Source organism: Lynx rufus, unplaced genomic scaffold, assembly GCF_022079265.1.
Source record: "Lynx rufus isolate CCGP_SWC_20201006 ecotype Redwood Valley unplaced genomic scaffold, mLynRuf1.p SCAF_29, whole genome shotgun sequence".
Taxonomy (NCBI): domain Eukaryota; kingdom Metazoa; phylum Chordata; class Mammalia; order Carnivora; family Felidae; genus Lynx; species Lynx rufus.
In genome coordinates, this window is record NW_025814844.1 from 6,044,836 (window position 1) to 6,064,411 (window position 19,576).

At 39.1% G+C, this 19,576-nt stretch overlaps 1 protein-coding gene across 1 annotated transcript in view; it reads right to left on the minus strand.

Annotated features, from left to right (window-relative positions):
- Positions 1-2,757: 2,757 nt before the first annotated feature.
- TWSG1 (twisted gastrulation BMP signaling modulator 1) overlaps positions 2,758-19,576 on the minus strand; it is a 73,694-nt gene continuing 56,875 nt past the window's right edge. Inside the window, exons 4-5 of the mRNA XM_047090325.1 lie at positions 8,350-8,616; positions 2,758-5,781 (exon numbers count right to left, since the gene is read on the minus strand). Coding sequence (XP_046946281.1) covers positions 5,600-5,781; positions 8,350-8,616 — 449 coding nt within the window. The 3' untranslated portion in view covers positions 2,758-5,599. The remainder of the gene's footprint in view (positions 5,782-8,349; positions 8,617-19,576) is intronic.

Sequence of the window (19,576 nt, forward strand, 5' to 3'; positions counted from 1 at the left end):
GGAGGGGCAGAGAGAGAGGGAGACACAGAATCGGAAACAGGCTCCAGGCTCTGAGCCATCAGCCCAGAGCCTGACGCGGGGCTCGAACTCACGGACCGCGAGATCGTGACCTGGCTGAAGTCGGACGCTTAACCGACTGCGCCACCCAGGCGCCCCTGCTTGCTACATTCTTTAAGGGTCTCACGACTGCCTGCAAATCTCACCTATAGTTAATATCGAACTGAAGGACAAGCACCAGAGGAATCTTGCAAAAGTAGTTTTACAAGCAGAAATTCAAAGAAATGTAAAGAGGCTTCTGTAATCTGACACTTCCTGCCTGCCCCCTTCCTTTTGATCACTAAGTATGAAACCACCAGCCTCACACAGCAAAATGTGCAGATCTTTCTGCCCACGAGTCCTGACCTCATGCTACTTAAATAAACTTACTAAGTTGCACCTTACCGTCTCAAGAATCTTTCCTGACCGTTGAGTTCAATGACCACACATCAAAATGGAAGAGGTCTGAGGTGGGCCTGGTTGGATGAGCGGGACCAGAATGGGGCCCTTAGGGACCTGCTGAGGAGTTGGGCCTTTATCTGAGGAGCCAGCATTTTAAGCAGAAGTATGAGAGGACCTGCTATCATTCATTCATCCCTAAAGCATCTGTGTCTGCCATGTGCCCCACACTTAAGGGTGCTGGACAACTGTGTTCAAGGCAGTGATAAAGAATCAAGTTCCCTACCCTCATGGGCCTCACATGCTAGTTAGAGGAGAATAGAAAAGTCACCGATAAATACTTTCGGGGAGTTACCTGATATAAAAAAAATAAAATGGTAATAGGAGGGGTGACTGGGGAGAGGCCATTCCTTGAGAGATGGTAGTAGAGATATTTGAGCTCAGACAGGAATAACAACAAGCAAACAAAATCTGCATAAAAAGCAGAGGGCAGCAGAGGAAACAACTCATGCAAATCCCAAGGGTGGCATAAATGTGGTGTGCTGAGGGAGGGCAAGGCCAGCAGCAGAGAGAACAGGAGGATGAGGGAAGGGGGTGTGAGGCGGGAGGAGAGGACAGTGAGGCCGCCGGTGGATAAGGCTGAGAGAAGAAAATGCCATTCCACAAACCCAGGACTCCAACAAGTCTTCTCTCATCATTTTCTTCAAATCAAGTAAAATCTGACCCAGAGCCCTATCGCAGCCAACAGCTGCCAAGAGCAAGGCTCTGTTACCTACCCTGCATCTCACAGGATCCTAGAGGCAAGTCTGGGGGCCCTAGACACGGAGGGTGGGGCTGGGCTGCTAATAGCTGTAAGTTGAAACCTCTAGAAGAAGGCAACTGCTGACTTTGGAACCAGGACACTTCAGGGCACATTGAGGCCTGGAGCACAGTCCCCATGGTCTGGGAGACCCAGGCCTCTTCCCATTTTCTGGCAAATGCGATTGATTGCTTACCCCCACCTCCCCACCCCCCCAGAAGCAAAACCCACTGAAGCAGAGGAGACTGCTGGAAAACAAAAAGCAGTTGTCTGCTTTGCTCCTACTAGGTAACTTGAGCCCCTGAGGCAAAGGGGCACAAAGGCCTTGCAGTTCGCTGGGATTTGGAACTGGGGTTGGGGAGCTATTACCTGCACATCTGTGTTAGAAGGATCACTCTGGCTGTGGCATCGTGTACATCAGGAGGGCTCACAATGCAATCATTATTGCCACAGAAGTATTTCGGTGGTGTCTGTGTCTAAATTCAGTGGCTAACTTCAATCAAATCAGGACATTTCGGTCCCCGTGATGGATGAGGGCTCTGTACTTTTCCAGGTTTCTTTCTGAGTCACAGCACCACGCTGGGAGGGCAGAAATTTTTCTCTCTGCTTTTGTACTGAGAATTCTCATCTCAAAAGCTGGGCCCTGGAGTTGCTGCTGACTCCATCCTTCAAGCACAGACTTCAAAACAAAAAGATGTAAAATGAATTTTTTTTCAAATGGTTAGGAAAAATCTAAGAGGCCTAAGAGTCATGACTCTTAACACCTATAAGCCAGTGGAGTGTCTGCCAGCTTAAGGAACTCAGAACATGCCTGGCGTGGGCCACTGGGTGGGCCTGCCATACTGCAGCCTGCCGGCCTGCTGGCTTCCCCGGCTGAGAGGATCTCGCTCCACTGGGCATCTTCAGATCAAGACCCTCTGCCTCTCAGGGTCACATGACTCACCGCCACTGGACAGCTTCAGCAAAAGAACAACTTTCCTCATCGAATGTATGGTCCTACTTGAAATGAATTCTACCCCCGAACTCCTTAGATTTCTCATTCCGTTAAATCACTCGGCTGGCAACCTGTCCTCTAGAATGTCCACCTCTCTAGAAGCCCTGTCCACCAAGCTGTCAGAACGTAGATTCTGGGAAACAACACTGAATCTATCATAAAGGTACCATTTATGGCTCTCAATTCTAATAATGTCATCCCATGAGGGTCACTGTGGGAGAGCGGGGAGTGATTTTCCTACCTTGACCTTCCTGTGACTCTTTCCAACCATCAGATAGATCTCCTGAGCCTTGCAGAACAAGGAGAATGTTAAGTATTTCATTTCAAAGTTTCCCCCGTATTGGAACAAAGCGCATGAAAAAGCAGAGAGCAAACTATTAAAGAGCCTTTGTTTCAACACAATGTGTAGGGACATCCAGAGTGAATGGTACACGCTTCCCTCAAACTAGAACTTCACTAGACAGAAATGTCACATTTATTCTAGTGTTTGTTCTACACTGAAGTTAGCAAAAAGCAGGACACAGTCATTTCAATTTTTTATTAAAATACTCTTTTGCTTATAGGGACAACCAAAGAAAAAAATGCGTAATTCTACATGTTGTAGATCATGTGAAATACAATTAACATAGACTCTGGGGAATGTAGGATAGATTTTAAAAATCTTCAAGGAAGCTTTCACAAAAACAAACTTTAAATATGTGGCTTATTCATATCTACCTCATTTTTCAGAAGTTTTAGTTTCTTTTCTCTATGTTGATGCTACTCTGCTTTATAAATAATTGTTCAAATATTCTAAAAGCTTACCAATTTTGTTTCCTGAAGCTTTAGAAATATTATTTCTAAATGAAAGCCTCTCTTTTATACCATTCTATGTAAACAAAGACTTACTTTATTTGAATTATCATTTGATTTGGTGCCACTATTTTGAGTACAATTTCTGCAATAATTAGATGTTATGGGGACAAAGAGAGACAGGAAAACTAACTAGCAGGGGCATGTCTTACCCTAGGAAAGAAACTTTTATATATGGCTTTTATAATATCTACTGATTTAGGGGTTTTTTGATCTAGTTATAAAATAGTTAACCTAATTTTTGATTTAAAAAAAAAAAGAATTTTTACCAGAGCTTCAAGTTAGAAGTAAATCATATCTAGAATAGTAATAAAGGGTCTAAATTTTAGTGGGGTTACTGGCTTCTGAAATGTTATACTTTTATTTTGGAAAACATTATTATTAAAAACTTGAAATACATTATAAACTGGTAATGGAATCTTTTAGGTAAACTCTGTCTTTCAATCCCTTCATAAACCACAAAAACAAAGCAAAATTGAATATGAAATTAACCATTGCATTTAGGGATAATTTCTGCTGGGAGAAATAGATGTAAGGAAAATCAGTTCAAATACAATATGGTTCAAGAAATTACCTTCCCAGTATAAGGACAGAAGAGATATTACAGTTAAAAATTTAATAATGAAGTCCTAATAAAGATGATAAATGCAGTTAAAAGTGTCATAGTTAAGGCAACATTAAGCACTGTCAATAAACACAGAAGGATTTCTATATTCATAGATATGAAATTACTTTGAAGAATACCAAAAGTGGAAATGAAGCACCTGGATGTAGATTCCTTTAAAACTTTCTCTTTTTTAGTTTAAAAGGTTTTAAGAAAACCATTACCTTTGTAGGCATTAATGAAGAAGGAAAGCCAAAATGTTTTCAAGGCACTTTTAAACAGAGGCATTTTAGGTGGAAGTAAGAAAAGGATATCCCAATGTTTTCCTATTAAAAAAAAATACACGCAAGAGCTAAATTTTAACTTTTTTTTTAAAGGCCAAACGTTTTTGCAAAGGCTAAAGTACCTTTAGTATTCATTAGAGTAGTCTGAAAGAACAGAAAGGTATTAAGGCTTTAGATTTTATGATAGTTAATTATGATATTACATATGATTTTGTAACTAACTATTGTTCATATAATGAATACAAATACAAAGTGTCTAAGAGCATTATCTATTTTTATGTACTAAAATATTTAGACATACAAAAAAGATATTCCTGCAAGTTACTTGTAACTCATAATGTACTGAAAAATTAATAATTTTGTATAGTCAAGAGTCTCTGTAATATAAATATTTATGTTTTAGATTCATGCTTGAAGACTGGGATTTTATTACGATGAAGGACACATAGTATTTAAGCTTATCATTATCAAAACATATAAAACAAAATAGTCTGTAGTGTATTTGGAGTTAACATCATCTTAAACAGAGATTTCTTTTTCATTGCATACCCTTCACTGTCTGATTATACTTTGTAGTGAGAACATTCTATCCAGATGGAAACCTAAAGGAAAGATTACACTATAACAAAATAGTTTAAGTTTGCTTCCCATAAGAATTGCCAGCTTTTTCAACCTTCCCCGTTCACACCGGTGAGTTTCCTCTTTATCTCCTCCTGTCACTCAGCTTAGGAACAAGGCTCTGCCCACGCTGTCTGTACAACAGGACGAAGTGTTTCCCTGGTGCTAAGTGGAGTCTGATTTGGCAGGCACTTCCCATCCTGAGTGTTCCGTAAGCTGGTACCTTAAGTCTGAGAAATGCTTATCTTCCTAATTCTTTATACCCTAGCAGAATATTTAATGCAATGTCATAGGTGTGCCTTGCAATTCTTGGTCAGAATTCTTCATCACTATGTACATCAGCACTTTGGGCAGGGGCATGTAAGAGAAGGAGAAATTTTCCTCAAAGCTCTGTCAGCATGTGTATTACAGGATGGATTCTGCTATGTAAGAGTTTTAAACTGTAAAATGTAGTAAGCATTTACTTTCTAAAACCAACATTACAAGGTTTGAAATTAAGCCTTTAATGGTGAAATTTATGTGAGTTCTCATCGGACTATCTACCCTATTTATAGAAGAGATAAATGAGACAAGGTACAGTGAGTGAAGACTGGTGTACGACTGGAAAAACTCAGTGTCCCAGGAGCAGTATATGAAGAAGTCATAACTTATGTTAATGTGCTCTAACACTTTCAAAACCAAAGGCTTTTGGAATGCTAGAAAAAAAATGACATCAGGCTTTGTCAAAAAACCTCAGATCTTTCAAGAAATTCTCTGTGTACTTGCTTCTCATATGATCAAAGTTGTAAATGTATTTAAGAGGAAAGGGCTTATTGCCAGTGGGCTATAAAATCAACCAGAGCAGTGATAATTGTAATTTAACACATTACTGGATTTGTCATACTTTAACTCTGTCCAAATTCTTTCTATCTTCTTAACCAGCTAGCATGCCGGTACAACCAGTAGAGCTCAATGAATAGTTTTCATATCTTTCTTGTTGTCTAGATTGCTTTGGTTTGCATTCTTCTCCTTCTTTAGAACATGCAGTTCATACATTTGACAGTTTTACTACCATAGTCGATGCATTCTGGACCAATGCACTCGCAGCAGGCGTTATGGAACCAGCGATATTTGGACGCTCCCATGGATTCACAGGATATTTTACACTGATGTATGGACATGCAGTCATCAAAATAAACCACAGTACACATGTGTTCTGAAAAAGAAAAAATTAAGAGCTCAGAGCAAGAAAGAGGAAAATCAGGAAATGCTTTAATACCTGTCTGATATTAATAGTTATTCTTGGTTCTCTTACTGCTAGTCTACACAGGACAATGGATGAGGTGTAGGAAAAAAGATCACATTTGTTAATTATATTGAGAAAGAAGCCAGAGTCTCCCACTCCAGTTGAAGAAGGTAAAGGACTTCCTTAGTCACTTTATCAGATTCTGGACTTTGATCTCAAAGTTAAGGTTACTAGGCTTAACATTTGCTATGCTTCAGAGCTGTGCCTTTTAAATTGGGCATTCCTTCCTTCTTTCCTTCCTTCCTTCCTTCCTTCCTTCCTTCCTTCCTTCCTTCCTTCCCTCCTTCCTTCCTTCCTTCCTTCTTTCTATTTATATTTGAGAGAGAGGTGGGGGGAGCGTGAGCAGGAGGGGCAGAGAGGGAGGAAGACAGAGGATCTGAAATGGGCTCTGCACTGACAGCAGAGAGCCTGATGAGGGGTTTGAACTCAAGAACCATGAGATCATGACTTGAGCCAAAGTTGGACACTTAACTGACTGAGCCACCCAGGCACCTCAAATTGGGCATTTCTGATAAGATTTCCTTAGAGGAGAGAATTCTCTGGCTAAAAGAAGTTTGAAAAATACTGTTCTAAAGCTATACTGAGAATTTACAAAAAAACAAAACAAACTTAATTCAAATGATGCAAAATGGTTAGCAATACTTGGCACAATTCCGCATTAGCTATTTAAAAACGCTCATATTATCAGTAGCAATTTCTAGTCTTGCTTTCCAACACAACTATTTTTGATTGTTTCAATTTTTAGTTCTCCTGGTGGTTAATGTCATATAATGACCTAGCTAGGAGGATAGGGTACATGAAATAAATAAAGACAATAAAAAATATTAATAGAGAGTGTATGATTAGAGTCTGTTATTTTACAGAGCCATTTATAGAACTGATAAATTACCAGGCATCTGAATAGCAAGGGAAGGTTTAATGGAAAAGAGCGGGCTTGTATTAGGAAGAAGAATGAAATGCAAAGTTACCGGGTAACAAAATAAGGCAAGTCACAAGGAGACCAGTGCAGTGTGCATGGGGAACGGAGTGGAGGCCAGTCCCGCTGCAGTGAAAGGTTGGCAGCAGAAGACAGCAGAACCATCACTGGCTATAGAAGATGAGATCAGGTCAAGACAGAAAACACGAAGGCCAGTACAGCATGAGACCAGGCAGACTAGGGACTGAGCAGGACAGGGGAGCTTTGAATCTCCAGGTGATTAGTAACTTTTTTTCATTTATTAATTGAACAAGTATTTATGGATCACCTACTATGGAATGGCCATTATGGACTCAAAGAGTAATGAGAGAATCCAAGGAACTAAGTACAAAATGGTAGACCTATAAGTTAAAAACAGACAACAAGTCAAAACACAAATATGGGGAGAAGGAATAGAGCTAATTTGCTCTAGAGGTAAGAGCAGGGGCACCTAGAGAAGGTGTCAAAGAGGAGAAACTTTGTCTCGAAAGATAGTTGGTGTTTCCAGGAAACTTGGCTTCCTGCTAATTATTTTATTAAATTAAATGATATTTGAACAAAATTTATGAATTATCCTATTATACTGATTACATTTTAGTGGAGAAAACGGTAGCAAAATACCTTAATAAGGCATATTCCATATATTTCTGATGTTTTCCAAAATCTGCAATTTGTCTCTTAAGGTAGTATAACCAAAAAGCAACAAGAATGCTTACTCTGAGTATCATTAACAAATGCTGTTTTGCTTTTACTACTGATATCCAAAGGTCATACTATTTCAGATAGGCAGGGTTATAAGGGAGGGCACAACAAAAAGCCAAGTAAGAAATAATACAAATTATACTATTTATGCATAATTCATTTCATATTTTAAGAAATAAAAACTTCATCATTGCCGTATTCTTCCACAGTAAAATGGTGCAGAGCCTTTTACTTGAAAATATCAAAGATTTTATAAAAGTTACATGCCCTTTACATTAAGGAATGACCTATCCTCACTAATAAGCGTTCTTTAATATGGTTTTCAAAGTTATACAAGTCATTCTTTCATTTAGTCCCCCTTCTGACCAACAGCACTGGGGACAGTTTATACCTGGAGATTAGACGTCTGTAATACCAACTTGCTCATAAAGAAATTTAGCAGATGACCTCAGTAGCATTTTTGGTACCAATGCTATTACAAAAACGTGACTTCCTAGGACACTCTGAATATTACCTGACAGTGTGCAATGCTATGTGAAGTAAGCAGCACTGTTGCTATCCTATGGAAAGAACAATTTAAGCCTAACACAAATAAACATCAAAATTAGAACCAGATTATCTATCTTCCAACACAACCTCTATCACTGTGACCATGAAGGAGTGGTGACTATATGCCTGACATGCCTCCTTATCTACTTAGGGATTAGGGTCATTAAAGTCCAGAATTTACTTAAAATTAGACAAACTCAAAGATACTGTAGGTTTCACAGACCACCCAGAAAGTGAGAGGGCAAGACAGAAAGTCAGCTGTGGGCAGTTACCTTTGTCACTGGAGTAAGGTGCGTGAACATTATTGCTAGGAACAGACACATTTTGATGGTGTGGCTGGTTCACAGTTTCTAAAAAGGAAACCAGATTCTCATGATGCGAGAGTTCCTCTGCAACAGGGAAGGAAACAATGTTCCAGTTCAACTGAGTGTCTCCTTCTGTGAGCGCCCGGAAGAGAGAAGGGATTGGCTCGTGAAGCTCCTCCACCGTGCTCTTTGAGGTTGGAGGTGTGTCACTATAGTTTCTAGGATTACACATACCTGGAGGAGAAGGGACGAAGAAAATAAAAGTTAATTTTTCTCCCTGACTGGAATATCATGCAATACTATCTTGCAATCAAAGCTCCAACATATTGGGGCGCCTGGGTGGCGCAGTCGGTTAAGCGTCCGACTTCAGCCAGGTCATGATCTCACGGTCTGTGAGTTCGAGCCCCGCGTCAGGCTCTGGGCTGATGGCTCGGAGCCTGGAGCCTGTTTCCGATTCTGTGTCTCCCTCTCTCTCTGCCCCTCCCCCGTTCATGCTCTGTCTCTGTCTGTCCCAAAAATAAATAAAAACGTTGAAAAAAAAAAAAAAAAGCTCCAACATATTAAAATTAGGCTGCTTCTACATATACGTAGATATCTTCCTAGCCTTTTTGGCTGAGAGGGCCCAGAAGTGATGACACCCCTGTAGCATTGAGCACATCAAGTGCCCAGATGTTGTTTTCTAAATACCTAACCTCCACTAAGAGGGACCAGAGCTATTCTGAGAAAAGACTGATTCCAGAACTAGGTCAGGGAAAGTACAAAATGACCCTGGGATACTTTCTATCCCAAAAAGTAAGGAAATGCTCAGTGAATAATGGGACATATCAAAACACAGGATGTAACTTGAAGGGGTTCCTACTGTCCAAATAGACAATTTTAATGTCAAAATAAATGATGATAGTAATGGATTACCACCTGACAAATAAAATAGGAATTAATGAGTCCTTATATTACCAATAAATGAATGAAGGAAAAGCTCCCCAACTGATAAATGTAGAAGGAATGAAGGAAATAGAAAATCACCACTTGGCAATTATCATAGAGGTGTTTGATTCAGATGGGAGTCATCAATGGATGCTAAAACTTGTGGGTGGAGGTCAGATGAGGAACATATTAAAGTACTCCAGGATCATCCTACATAACATAAAGTCTCTGCTCAATAAAACTCTCAAGGGAAAGACTGCAGTACTGTTTCAGACTGAATGAGTCTGAACAGACATGACAACTAAATGCATCACATATTCTGGATAGCAGCCTGGATCAGAAGAGGTATCACAAGGGATATTGCTGAGACATTTGGCAAAATATGAATGAAGTTTGTGGACTGGATGGCAATGTTGTAACAATGTTATATACGAGAATGTTCTAGTTAGAAAACACAGACTAGAATATTTAGTAGTGATGGGATATCATGTATAAAGCTTGTTTTCTAAAGGTTCAAAAAAGGATGAATGATCATGCGTGTTGGGTATGCGTATATGGAGAGGGAGTAGTACTGAACAATGGAGCAAATTCGATAAAATGTTAGTAACTGGGGAATCTAGGTGAGGGATACAGGAATCTTCACCCTTCTGGCAGATTTTCTCTATATTTGAAATTATTTCAAAATGAATTATTTTGGGGGCACCTGGGTGGCTCAGGTCATGATCTCCCAGTTCATGAGTTTGAGCGCCACGTCAGGCTCTGTGCTGATGGCGTGGAGCCTGTTTGGGATTCTGGCTCCCTTTCTCTCTGCCCCTCCCCTGCTGATTTTCTCTCTCTTTCTCAAAAATAATAAACATTTTAACAAAAAAAAAAAGAATTATTTTTTTAAAAAATCTTAAAAAGGAAAACCGGTAGAGGGGAATTAGCGATAGTGACTATAGAAAATGTTTCCAAGGTGTTTTGCTATAAAGGGAAGAGCTGAGAAAATGCTTAATCAGCCCCAGTCTTTGGGCAATAATAGCCCAACATCCAGCTGATATTGTGGAGCAGAAGGGAGCTACCCAGAATGCGAGTTCTGAGCTAATTAAATGATTATTATTGTCTTAAGCCACTACATTTGGGGGTAGGTTGTTTAGCATTGGAACAGAGCCCTCCGGATTTTCTTTCATGAATACTGTACTTTAAAAACTAAATTATATTTCACTTTGGTTTAGTATCTATTAGGTCTAATATGGAGTTTTTCTTTTTCCTCAGACTAAAATTTTGAACTGTTAAACCAAATTTATAAATTCCTAGATTTTATAAATTTAGGCGGAAGGGAAAATCATCTCATGTTTTCCACACATTACTCGTTTAAGGGACATGGCAAGAACTGAGGATAACGAGGTTGTTTATACTCTTCATAAAATCTTTTAATACACAGGAACCCTTAATGATTTAGATGATGACACAGAATGATGGATTAAAGGGTCAATCTGACTCCTTTATTCATAAAAGAGGAAATGGGCCCAGATAAATTAAATCATTCGTCCACTGTTATATAATCTAGGATTAACGCCAACATAATGATTCAGTCTGATTTCACATCCATTGCTGATTTCAATAACCACATTCTATAAATAACCGTTAAGTGGCACTGAAAAGCAAATAATACTTAGAATACGTGAATTATAAAATATACATAATTTATTCTTCTGCCGGATTTTATAATGAATGAAAATTAGTAATCTGAGATGAAAAGGTAAACAACAGAGTTCAATGGTTGGAAGAGCTAAACTCAACATCTACTGGGACTTTATCAGGGCTCATTTCCAGAGATTTCATTACATTCAAAAAAGTTTTGAGGGGAGAGATTTGTGCATTTAACAAACTTAGGCCAAAAACATCTGTAATTTAAATCTGAATACACTGTGTTAAAACCAGTATGCATGAAGTAAATGCTTGCTATCTAGATAATATTTTTCCATGGCATGATTTTAAAGCTTTCACATATCTTTCTCTTTAGAGCTAGGATTACATTCAGAGAGATCATCACTAGAAACTCTTCTTAGGCAATGCAGATTTTGACCCTCCATTTCTTGCCTGAAGCACTCTTCAAATTCTGAATTCTTTCAAGCATGGGGAGTTATGAAATCTGATCTTCCAATGACATGTGCAATTTATTCTGCTCAGGAAAAGCAACCTTTTAAAATTTCTAGAAGTTCTTTTTTTTTTTTTAATATTTTACAAATTTATTTTAGAGAGAGAGGGGGTGTGAGGGGACCAGGGGCAGAGAGAGAGGGACACAGAGAATCCAAGGCAGGCTCTGCACTGTCAGCACAGAACCCGACACGGGGCTCAAACCCACGAACTGTGAGATCACAGTCTGAGCCTAAATCAAAAGTCAGACACTCAAATGACTGAGCCACCCAGGCACCCCTGGAAATTCTTTAGTTGTCTATATTCATTATGTACAATGGATTAATTTCTGGGGAGAAAGTTACTAACCACTCACAGCTTAAAACAATTAGAAAAACTTCTCTGGAAAGCATCTATCATCCTCCTGAAGTTAATCATTGTTAGCTTTTCTTTAGTTGGCTACAGAGGTTATTTTCACTATCATTGTGTTGAGGCAGTTTGTTACTTTGTGCCATTCTATCACTACAGTGAAGTTTTTAAATTTTAAAGAAACCGGCTCTGCACAAGGCAGTCAGGAGAGGCTTCAAATCAGGAAACAAATGGCAACCATTGAAAAGGCAAGCATTTCAAATCCTTTAGGTGCATAGAACTTTGATACAATTTGTTTCAGCAAGCCAGAATTCACTACTATTGTGCTCTAGATCTACAACTACTAAGTACAAAGATTTTTTCTGATGTGTGCTTAATTCTTTTATATATCTGACCTGTGTCTTCATACATTTGAAAACTAAGGTTATATTAAAGTAGAGCTTACTTGATGAAACCACGTTTTAGGGTAGTTATTAAGACTAAGGGGGAAAGTTATTACTTTCCTTAATGTGCATGGTTAAAAGCAACCACGGAGTCCAGAAAAATGTACAATAAAGAAGCAACATTGCTTTCCACTCCTCCCACCCCCAGTTCCACTCCCCAGACACACCCACTTTAAAAGTGTTCTTGGGACACCTGGGTGGCTCAGTTGGTTGAGCGTCTGATTTCAGGTCATGATCCCACAGGTGGTTCCTGAGAGTTCAAGCCCCACATGTCAGGCTTTCTGCTGTCAGTGTAGAACCTGCTTTGGATCCTCTGTCTCCCTGTCTCTCTCCCTGTCTCTCTCTCTCTCCTCTCTCCTCTCTCCTCTCTCTCTGTCTCTCAAAAAGAAAAAAGAAAAAAGTCTGTTCTTAAGTTTCTCTGGTAGTTACCTCTAAGAGAATTTAAATAAAAATGGTTAATTTACCAGAAGCAGTAAAAACATCTTAGACCTTATCTATTAATCCTCTTATATGAGAGATGAAGATTAAGTTCATTTGCACTAGCCTCTTTCTTGTGTTTCTAATAATTATATTATTCTAATAATATAGAATACTCCTTTGCAGTCTTAAATATACTTAAACTTCTGATTCTTATTCCACATCTCTTAATTCCCTCATTTGCAGATAAGGATGCCAGTGTCTTCCCACTTTCCCCACTCAACTTCTCCTAACTTATGTTGACAAACTTAATAAAAACCTTCTGTTGCCTAAATACAATGAAATCTTCTTGTCTTAGTATACTTGATTTTGAAAGTTGAAAACCAGCAAACAGCAGTTTACCTTAACATGACCCCATGAACATTGTTCACTGAAAAGCAGACAGTATGATAGGATTTCCTTGTCCAATGCTGTATTATCAGAAGAAAATATTTCTAATTTTAAGATAAAATGAATTTTTTTCCATGAACTCCATACAATACTGAAAAACAGCTACATTTCACACAGCATTACCTATCAGGTCTTCTTGCCAAAATTTTTAACCTGAATCCAACCAAACTTTTAACAACTAGCTTCAAATTACTGGAAATACAGAGGGATAGAGGAACAAGCTAAATGACAACCTCAAGGAAATAAAGTTAGACCCTGAATGTGGGATATTCTACAGGCAAACTGATACTGTTTCTTCAATATATCAAGTGGCCTGAGAAAAAAAAACAACACACAACCAGATACCATATAAGCATCTTGTTTGGATCAATTTGAACATATCAACTATACAAACATGCTTTTGAGACAAATGGAGAAACTTGATAATGAACTGGAATGTTAGGTTATACCAAGAAATTATTGTTAATTTTGTAGGTTTCATAATGGCATTATGATTTAAAAAGTAAATGTATTTTCTTTTAGGGATTGAAACTGAAGAAGGTAGGGGTAAAAATTATTTACTGTCTGTAGTTTGCTTTTAAATATTCTGTGCCAAGTAGAAAAAAAAAGGGAGGAAAGGATAGATGAAACGAATGTAGCTTATTTTTGATAATTGTTGAATCCAGTGATGGGTATATAGGAATTCATCATGCTACTCTCTCTATTTCTCTGGATGTGAAAATTTTCATAATGGCAAGTCAACTGCCATATTTAATTCCTAGGACTAATATTTTCTTATTGAACTTTTGCATTTTCTTGTACTTTCTATGCTAGGAATTTTCTTGGAGTGTGTGTGTGTGTGTTTGTACCACAGATAACAAGCTTATAACAAATCTTGAAGAATTATTCTGCTTCTCAAGTGTATGCTAGATATCCTATGGAACACATTTTCTTCTCAGAGATAGGCTTCTCAGGGCCCTCACTTATTGCTTCGGGCAGACTAGTTGTCTCTTAAGCCTCTGTATTATTTATGCTTTTAATTTTCTGTATATTATGATGTTTTGACATCTTTCTGGCTGGGGAGAGACTGCTCCTTCCTGGGCTAGTCAATTCTTTTTTTTTTTTTTTTAATTTTTTTTTCAACGTTTATTTATTTTTGGGACAGAGACAGAGCATGAACGGGGGAAGGGCAGAGAGAGAGGGAGACACAGAATCGGAAACAGGCTCCAGGCTCTGAGCCATCAGCCCAGAGCCCAACGCGGGGCTCGAACTCACGGACCGCAAGATCGTGACCTGTCGTGACCTGGCTGAAGTCGGACGCTTAACCGACTGCGCCACCCAGGCGCCCCTGGGCTAGTCAATTCTTAAAGCCGGCAGTGGGCTCAGCCAGAAGGAGGCTTTTGATATGCAAATTGACCAAACCCTGAGCCACACCTCCTCTATCACCCAAGCACCCCAGGAGGCACGCGCTTAATGAAGCCAGACCTGGTGCCAAGCAACTAGCGAGTGTCTCTAGGGCCTAGAGCCCATGGGAATTATTCAAACTGGCCAGTTCTAAACTGTTCACTCGGCCCTGCCTTTACTTTCCAGTGGAAACCCCACTGAAGATTCTGGCCCAGATTTTCCTCCTGTTCCTGTCTTTTGCCACTTGATAAAAAGCTGGTGCTTCCCCTATGACCCTGGGTGGCATGCAGTGACCCCCTCTCTGAGACCTGTGATTTATTTATAATGAACTTTGTTCCTCACTGAACCTTTCCTGACTGACCACAGAACAGCCTCCTGTGTAGCTTTCATCTTATAACTGTCCTTAAATCACCTCCCGGTTAAAGCCAGTATTTCCTTCAACCCATGTTTTTCTCTTTCTTGGTCTTTTGCCTTATTTTCTCTGATACCACACCAAATGTGGTGTGTGCAAAGTACACTTAAGAGTTCTTGCTGTCCAAAAATGTTTTTAATTTTACATTCACATTCTTGATCAATAATTTGTCAGAACAAAATAATTTTCCTACTGTGTATTTAAGACATTGGTCCAGTGACAGTAATGAGAAGTCTGATGGCAGTGTGATTCTTCTTCTTTTCTTGACTCCGGTTTTCTACTCACATGATTTATTTTATTTTAAGTAGGCTCCATGCCCAAAGTGGGGCTTGAACTCACAACCTTGAGATCAAGAGTCGCATGCTTTACCAACTGAGCCAGCCAGGCGCCCTTGCAGTGTAATTCTTATTCCTTCTATATACACTCTATTGTTATTTCTGAGATCTTTCAGAATATTATTTAACTTGGCAATTGGAAGACTTATAGGAGGCTGTGTTTAGATGTAGGTGTTTTCTCATTCATCTTGTTCTGCATTCTGTAGATTCTTTCAGTCTAACGATGCATGTTTTTTTTCTCAGCCTTGGGAAGTTTTCTTCTATTATTTCTTTGACAGCTTCTTTCCTCCTATTTTTGATTCTTTTCTGGAGTATCTATTTTTCCCTGTCATATTTTCCATCTGTCTGTTTGCTCTATATTTCTCTGACATTCCAATGTTATTTCCAACCCTTTTTTATTTTTTTTTTATTTTATTATTTTTGAGACAGAGAGAGACAGAGCATGAATGGGGGAGGGGCAGAGAGAGAGGGAGACACAGAATCGGAAGCAGGCTCCAGGCTCTGAGCCATCAGCCCAGAGCCCGACACGGGGCTCGAACTCACGGACCTCGAGATCGTGACCTGAGCTGAAGTCAGACGCTTAACCGACTGAGCCACCCAGGCGCCCCTTCCAACCCCTCTTAATTTACAATTTTTCTAATCAAATTTTAAATTTGCAAATGCTTTCTTGTTCTGTTTTTTATAATATAATAATAAAATATAATATGTTTTCTCAAATTCCTCCAAAATATAGCCATCAGTTTTCTTAAAGATTTATTTCCTAAAGATTTCCTCCCTGGTCAGCTGGTCTGCTGCTGTACCGTGTTCTTTCCTTCAAGGTACTTGCTCTACTTTGTTCACAGGTCTGGTTATTAGGCTGGAGACACTTCCTCTCCTGCAATGCCTGAATGAGGGGCTCTTGACTCTGGTGTGCCAACCACACACCAGTGCTTGTAGTCTTTTCAACTTAATTCCTTCAATTTCTCTAGAGAGAATCTCTCCATTTTTTTTTAACCTAGGTTATTTTGAATGTTTTATATGAAGAATGAGAGAGGGGGTAGGGTATCAAATCATACAGCTGTTCTTTAGACACATCTTTAAATAACCTTTCTATTTTCACGTATATTTCTCATTCTTACACGCCACAAAAGACAAACCTGAGCCTGAAGATTCACTGGGGGGTTTAGTTAGGAAAGTCACTCCTCACCCTGCCATAACCCCCTTTTCTGCAAATTGTTTTGGTGTTGCTTCCAATCTGTTTACTAAACAGCAAGATTCTCCATCTTCCTTTTAGGTATTTCTCCAATTTCTCTTTCTCTTTTTTGTTAAAGTTCATTTCCAGTTGTATTCTTTTATTTCATTTTACTGGAGTTTAAAAAGTACAAGGGAGAGCATGTGTGAAAATAGACCACTATGTTGGACCAGAAGTCACATTTGCTTTAAGGGTATGAAAATGTGATGAATCATATTTTCTTTTGCTTTTTCTTGCACTCTGGCTCTTGACCTCTCCCCCATTCCCTCTTCCATCTCGTTTTCCCCAGAATCTCTTGTATCCAACTTCCTATAAGGCATCTCCACTTGAAAACCTTATATGCTCCTCAAACTCAACTGTCCCAGTCATCTTCCCCAACATACCTGGGCATTATTATAGGCATTCTCTATCTTGGTCTCTGTCACAATTTATCCAGTCACACAAGCCAGAAACCCAGAGGCTACTTTGGCTCTCGTTTCTCAACTCCCACTCCCAAGGTGTCACCAAGTATGGTCAAGTTAATCTAATTGTTGTTCCAGTTAGGCCACATTTGTTCATCTCCTCTGCTATCACTCTAGACCAAGTCCCCATCAAATTTTGACTAGACCTAGAAGCACTGTATTTTGATGGATTTTAAACTCTATCTTCCATTCTCCCTCAGAAACTCTAGACCTTTAAAATGCATGTTACTGAATTTTGCTATCTGTTATCCCTCCTTCTGGCTATTAGCTTCTGAACACTCAGGCATACTTCTTCCTCACTAACCAATAACTTCAATACCTGGATCACCACTTCATTTCCACCCCTAGACCCACTGTCATTGTTGACAATTTCAATATTCACACTGAAGATCCCCCTAATACCCTGGTCTTTTGTTGCTAGACCCCCTTAGTGATAGGGTTTATAAATCCACCCCACCTCAGTCATACAACTCATAGGTCTAGCGTTAATTCCCTTCTTTCCTTATATCTTACATCCAGTTCAAACCACACTCTGACAACTTACATGCAAAATATTTTCTGAATCTGAGCCTCACCATCTCCACTAATGTCAATAATCCTAGTCTACTCTACTATCATCTGTTACTTCAACTACCACAACCACCTCCTAACTGATCCCCCATCTCCTCTCTTCACACCCTAAAGTCTGTCTTTTGTGCAGAGGTATCCAGAATGGTCATTTAAAAAATGTAATTTGGATATCGCCAATGCATCCTCTCCAGTTGGTTTCCATTATACTTAGGGTACAATCCAAATTCCCTTCCTGGCCTCCAAGACCTAGTCCTTACCCACCTCTCCCATTCATCTCCCTCTACCCTTCCTCTTCATCACTAACATTGGGCCATACTGATCTGTTTTCAAACTTGGATCTTTAGCCACTGCACTTAAAACATATTTTGATATATTAAGTGGTACACATCAATCTTTTGTTAATGATGGTTAACTAAAGTTACTGATTTCTAAAGCTTGTTGGAGACAGACTCTTTTTAACTCTAAAAAATTAGAACTTTCCAGTACTGACAAAAGGAGGAAAAAAAGCTCTTTGAGACTTATCATTCACCTGTTTTCCCTAAATGAAAAAAAAAATATTAAAAGATGCCTTCTACTCTAAGTAAAAGTAAAATTATTCTAAAGGTATCTTGGGGGCGCCTGGGTGGCGCAGTCGGTTAAGCGTCCGACTTCAGCCAGGTCACGATCTCACGGTCCGTGAGTTCGAGCCCCGCGTCAGGCTCTGGGCTGATGGCTCAGAGCCTGGAGCCTGTTTCCGATTCTGTGTCTCCCTCTCTCTCTGCCCCTCCCCCGTTCATGCTCTGTCTCTCTCTGTCCCAAAAATAAATAAACGTGGAAAAAAAAATTAAAAAAAAAATAAAGGTATCTTGGATTCAGGAGTACTTGGGTGGCACAGTTAGTTGGTTAAGTGTCTGACCTTGGCTCAGGTCATGATTTCACAGTTTGTGGGTTTGAGCCCCACATTGGATTCTATGTCTAGAAGGACACCAGCCTGCTTCAGATTCTCTCTCTCTCTCTCTCTCTCTCTTTCTCTGCCTCTCCCCTGCTTGTGCTCTCTCTCTCTCTCAAAAGTAAACAAATAAACATTAAAAAAATTAAAGGTATCTTGGATTCTGTTTATTATACTTTTATAAAATAAAATGTCTTTATTGGAAGTATGTATGAGGAATATTCAACTTTAGAGAGAGGTATGGGTGGTATAAAGAAGGGAGACATTTCATATATATATACTTTCTTGTATTGTTTGAATTTACTGTATGTAAATAGTAACTTTAGTTTTTAAATTATATTTTAGAGGAAAATACATATGTGTTAATAGTAGTTGATATCAAAGGTCCTTCTTTTCTATATTTTCCTAAAATTCAACACAGTACTTTCACCTTAAATGACGTACTTAGATGTGCAAAATTGTTGCTTCCTTAGGAGTTTTCTTTAAAAAACTGAATATATTTCAGATTTTAAAAAAAGGATAGATTTGAATAGCAGTTCCCAAAGAATAGTCTAAGAACTTTGTGGAGTCTCCAGGATCCTTTCAGAGGAATCATACAGTCAAAATAATTTTCACAAGACTTCGTTCGTTTGTTTCAGAGGTCTGACGTCGGCACTGATGACACAAAAGTAATGATGAGCAGAACATTTGGCAACTTAGCTTGAATCAAGGCAGTGGTACCAAACTGTTATCAACAGTCATTGTGTTCTTCACCACCAAATACAGTTTTAGTTTGTTTTTAAAGGCTCATTTCACTTAAGACAATGCTTAATGGAGCAAATAAAAATTATTAGTTTCATTAAGTAGAGATCCTTGAATACATGACTTTTTAATATTCTGTGTGATGAACTGGGAAACATGCAAAAAATACTTGCTGCATACTTAAGTGCAATGCCCATCTTGAGGAAATTGCTTATTTTTTAAATTTTTAAAAATTAAAAAAAAATGTTTATTTATTTTTGACAGAGAGAGACAGAGCATGAGCAGGGAAGGGGCAGAGAGAGAGGGGGAGACACAGAATCCGAAGCAGGCTCCAGGCTCTGAGCCGTCAGCACAGAGCCTGACGTGGGGCTCGAACTCACGAGCTGTGAGATCATGACCTGAGCCGAAGTCG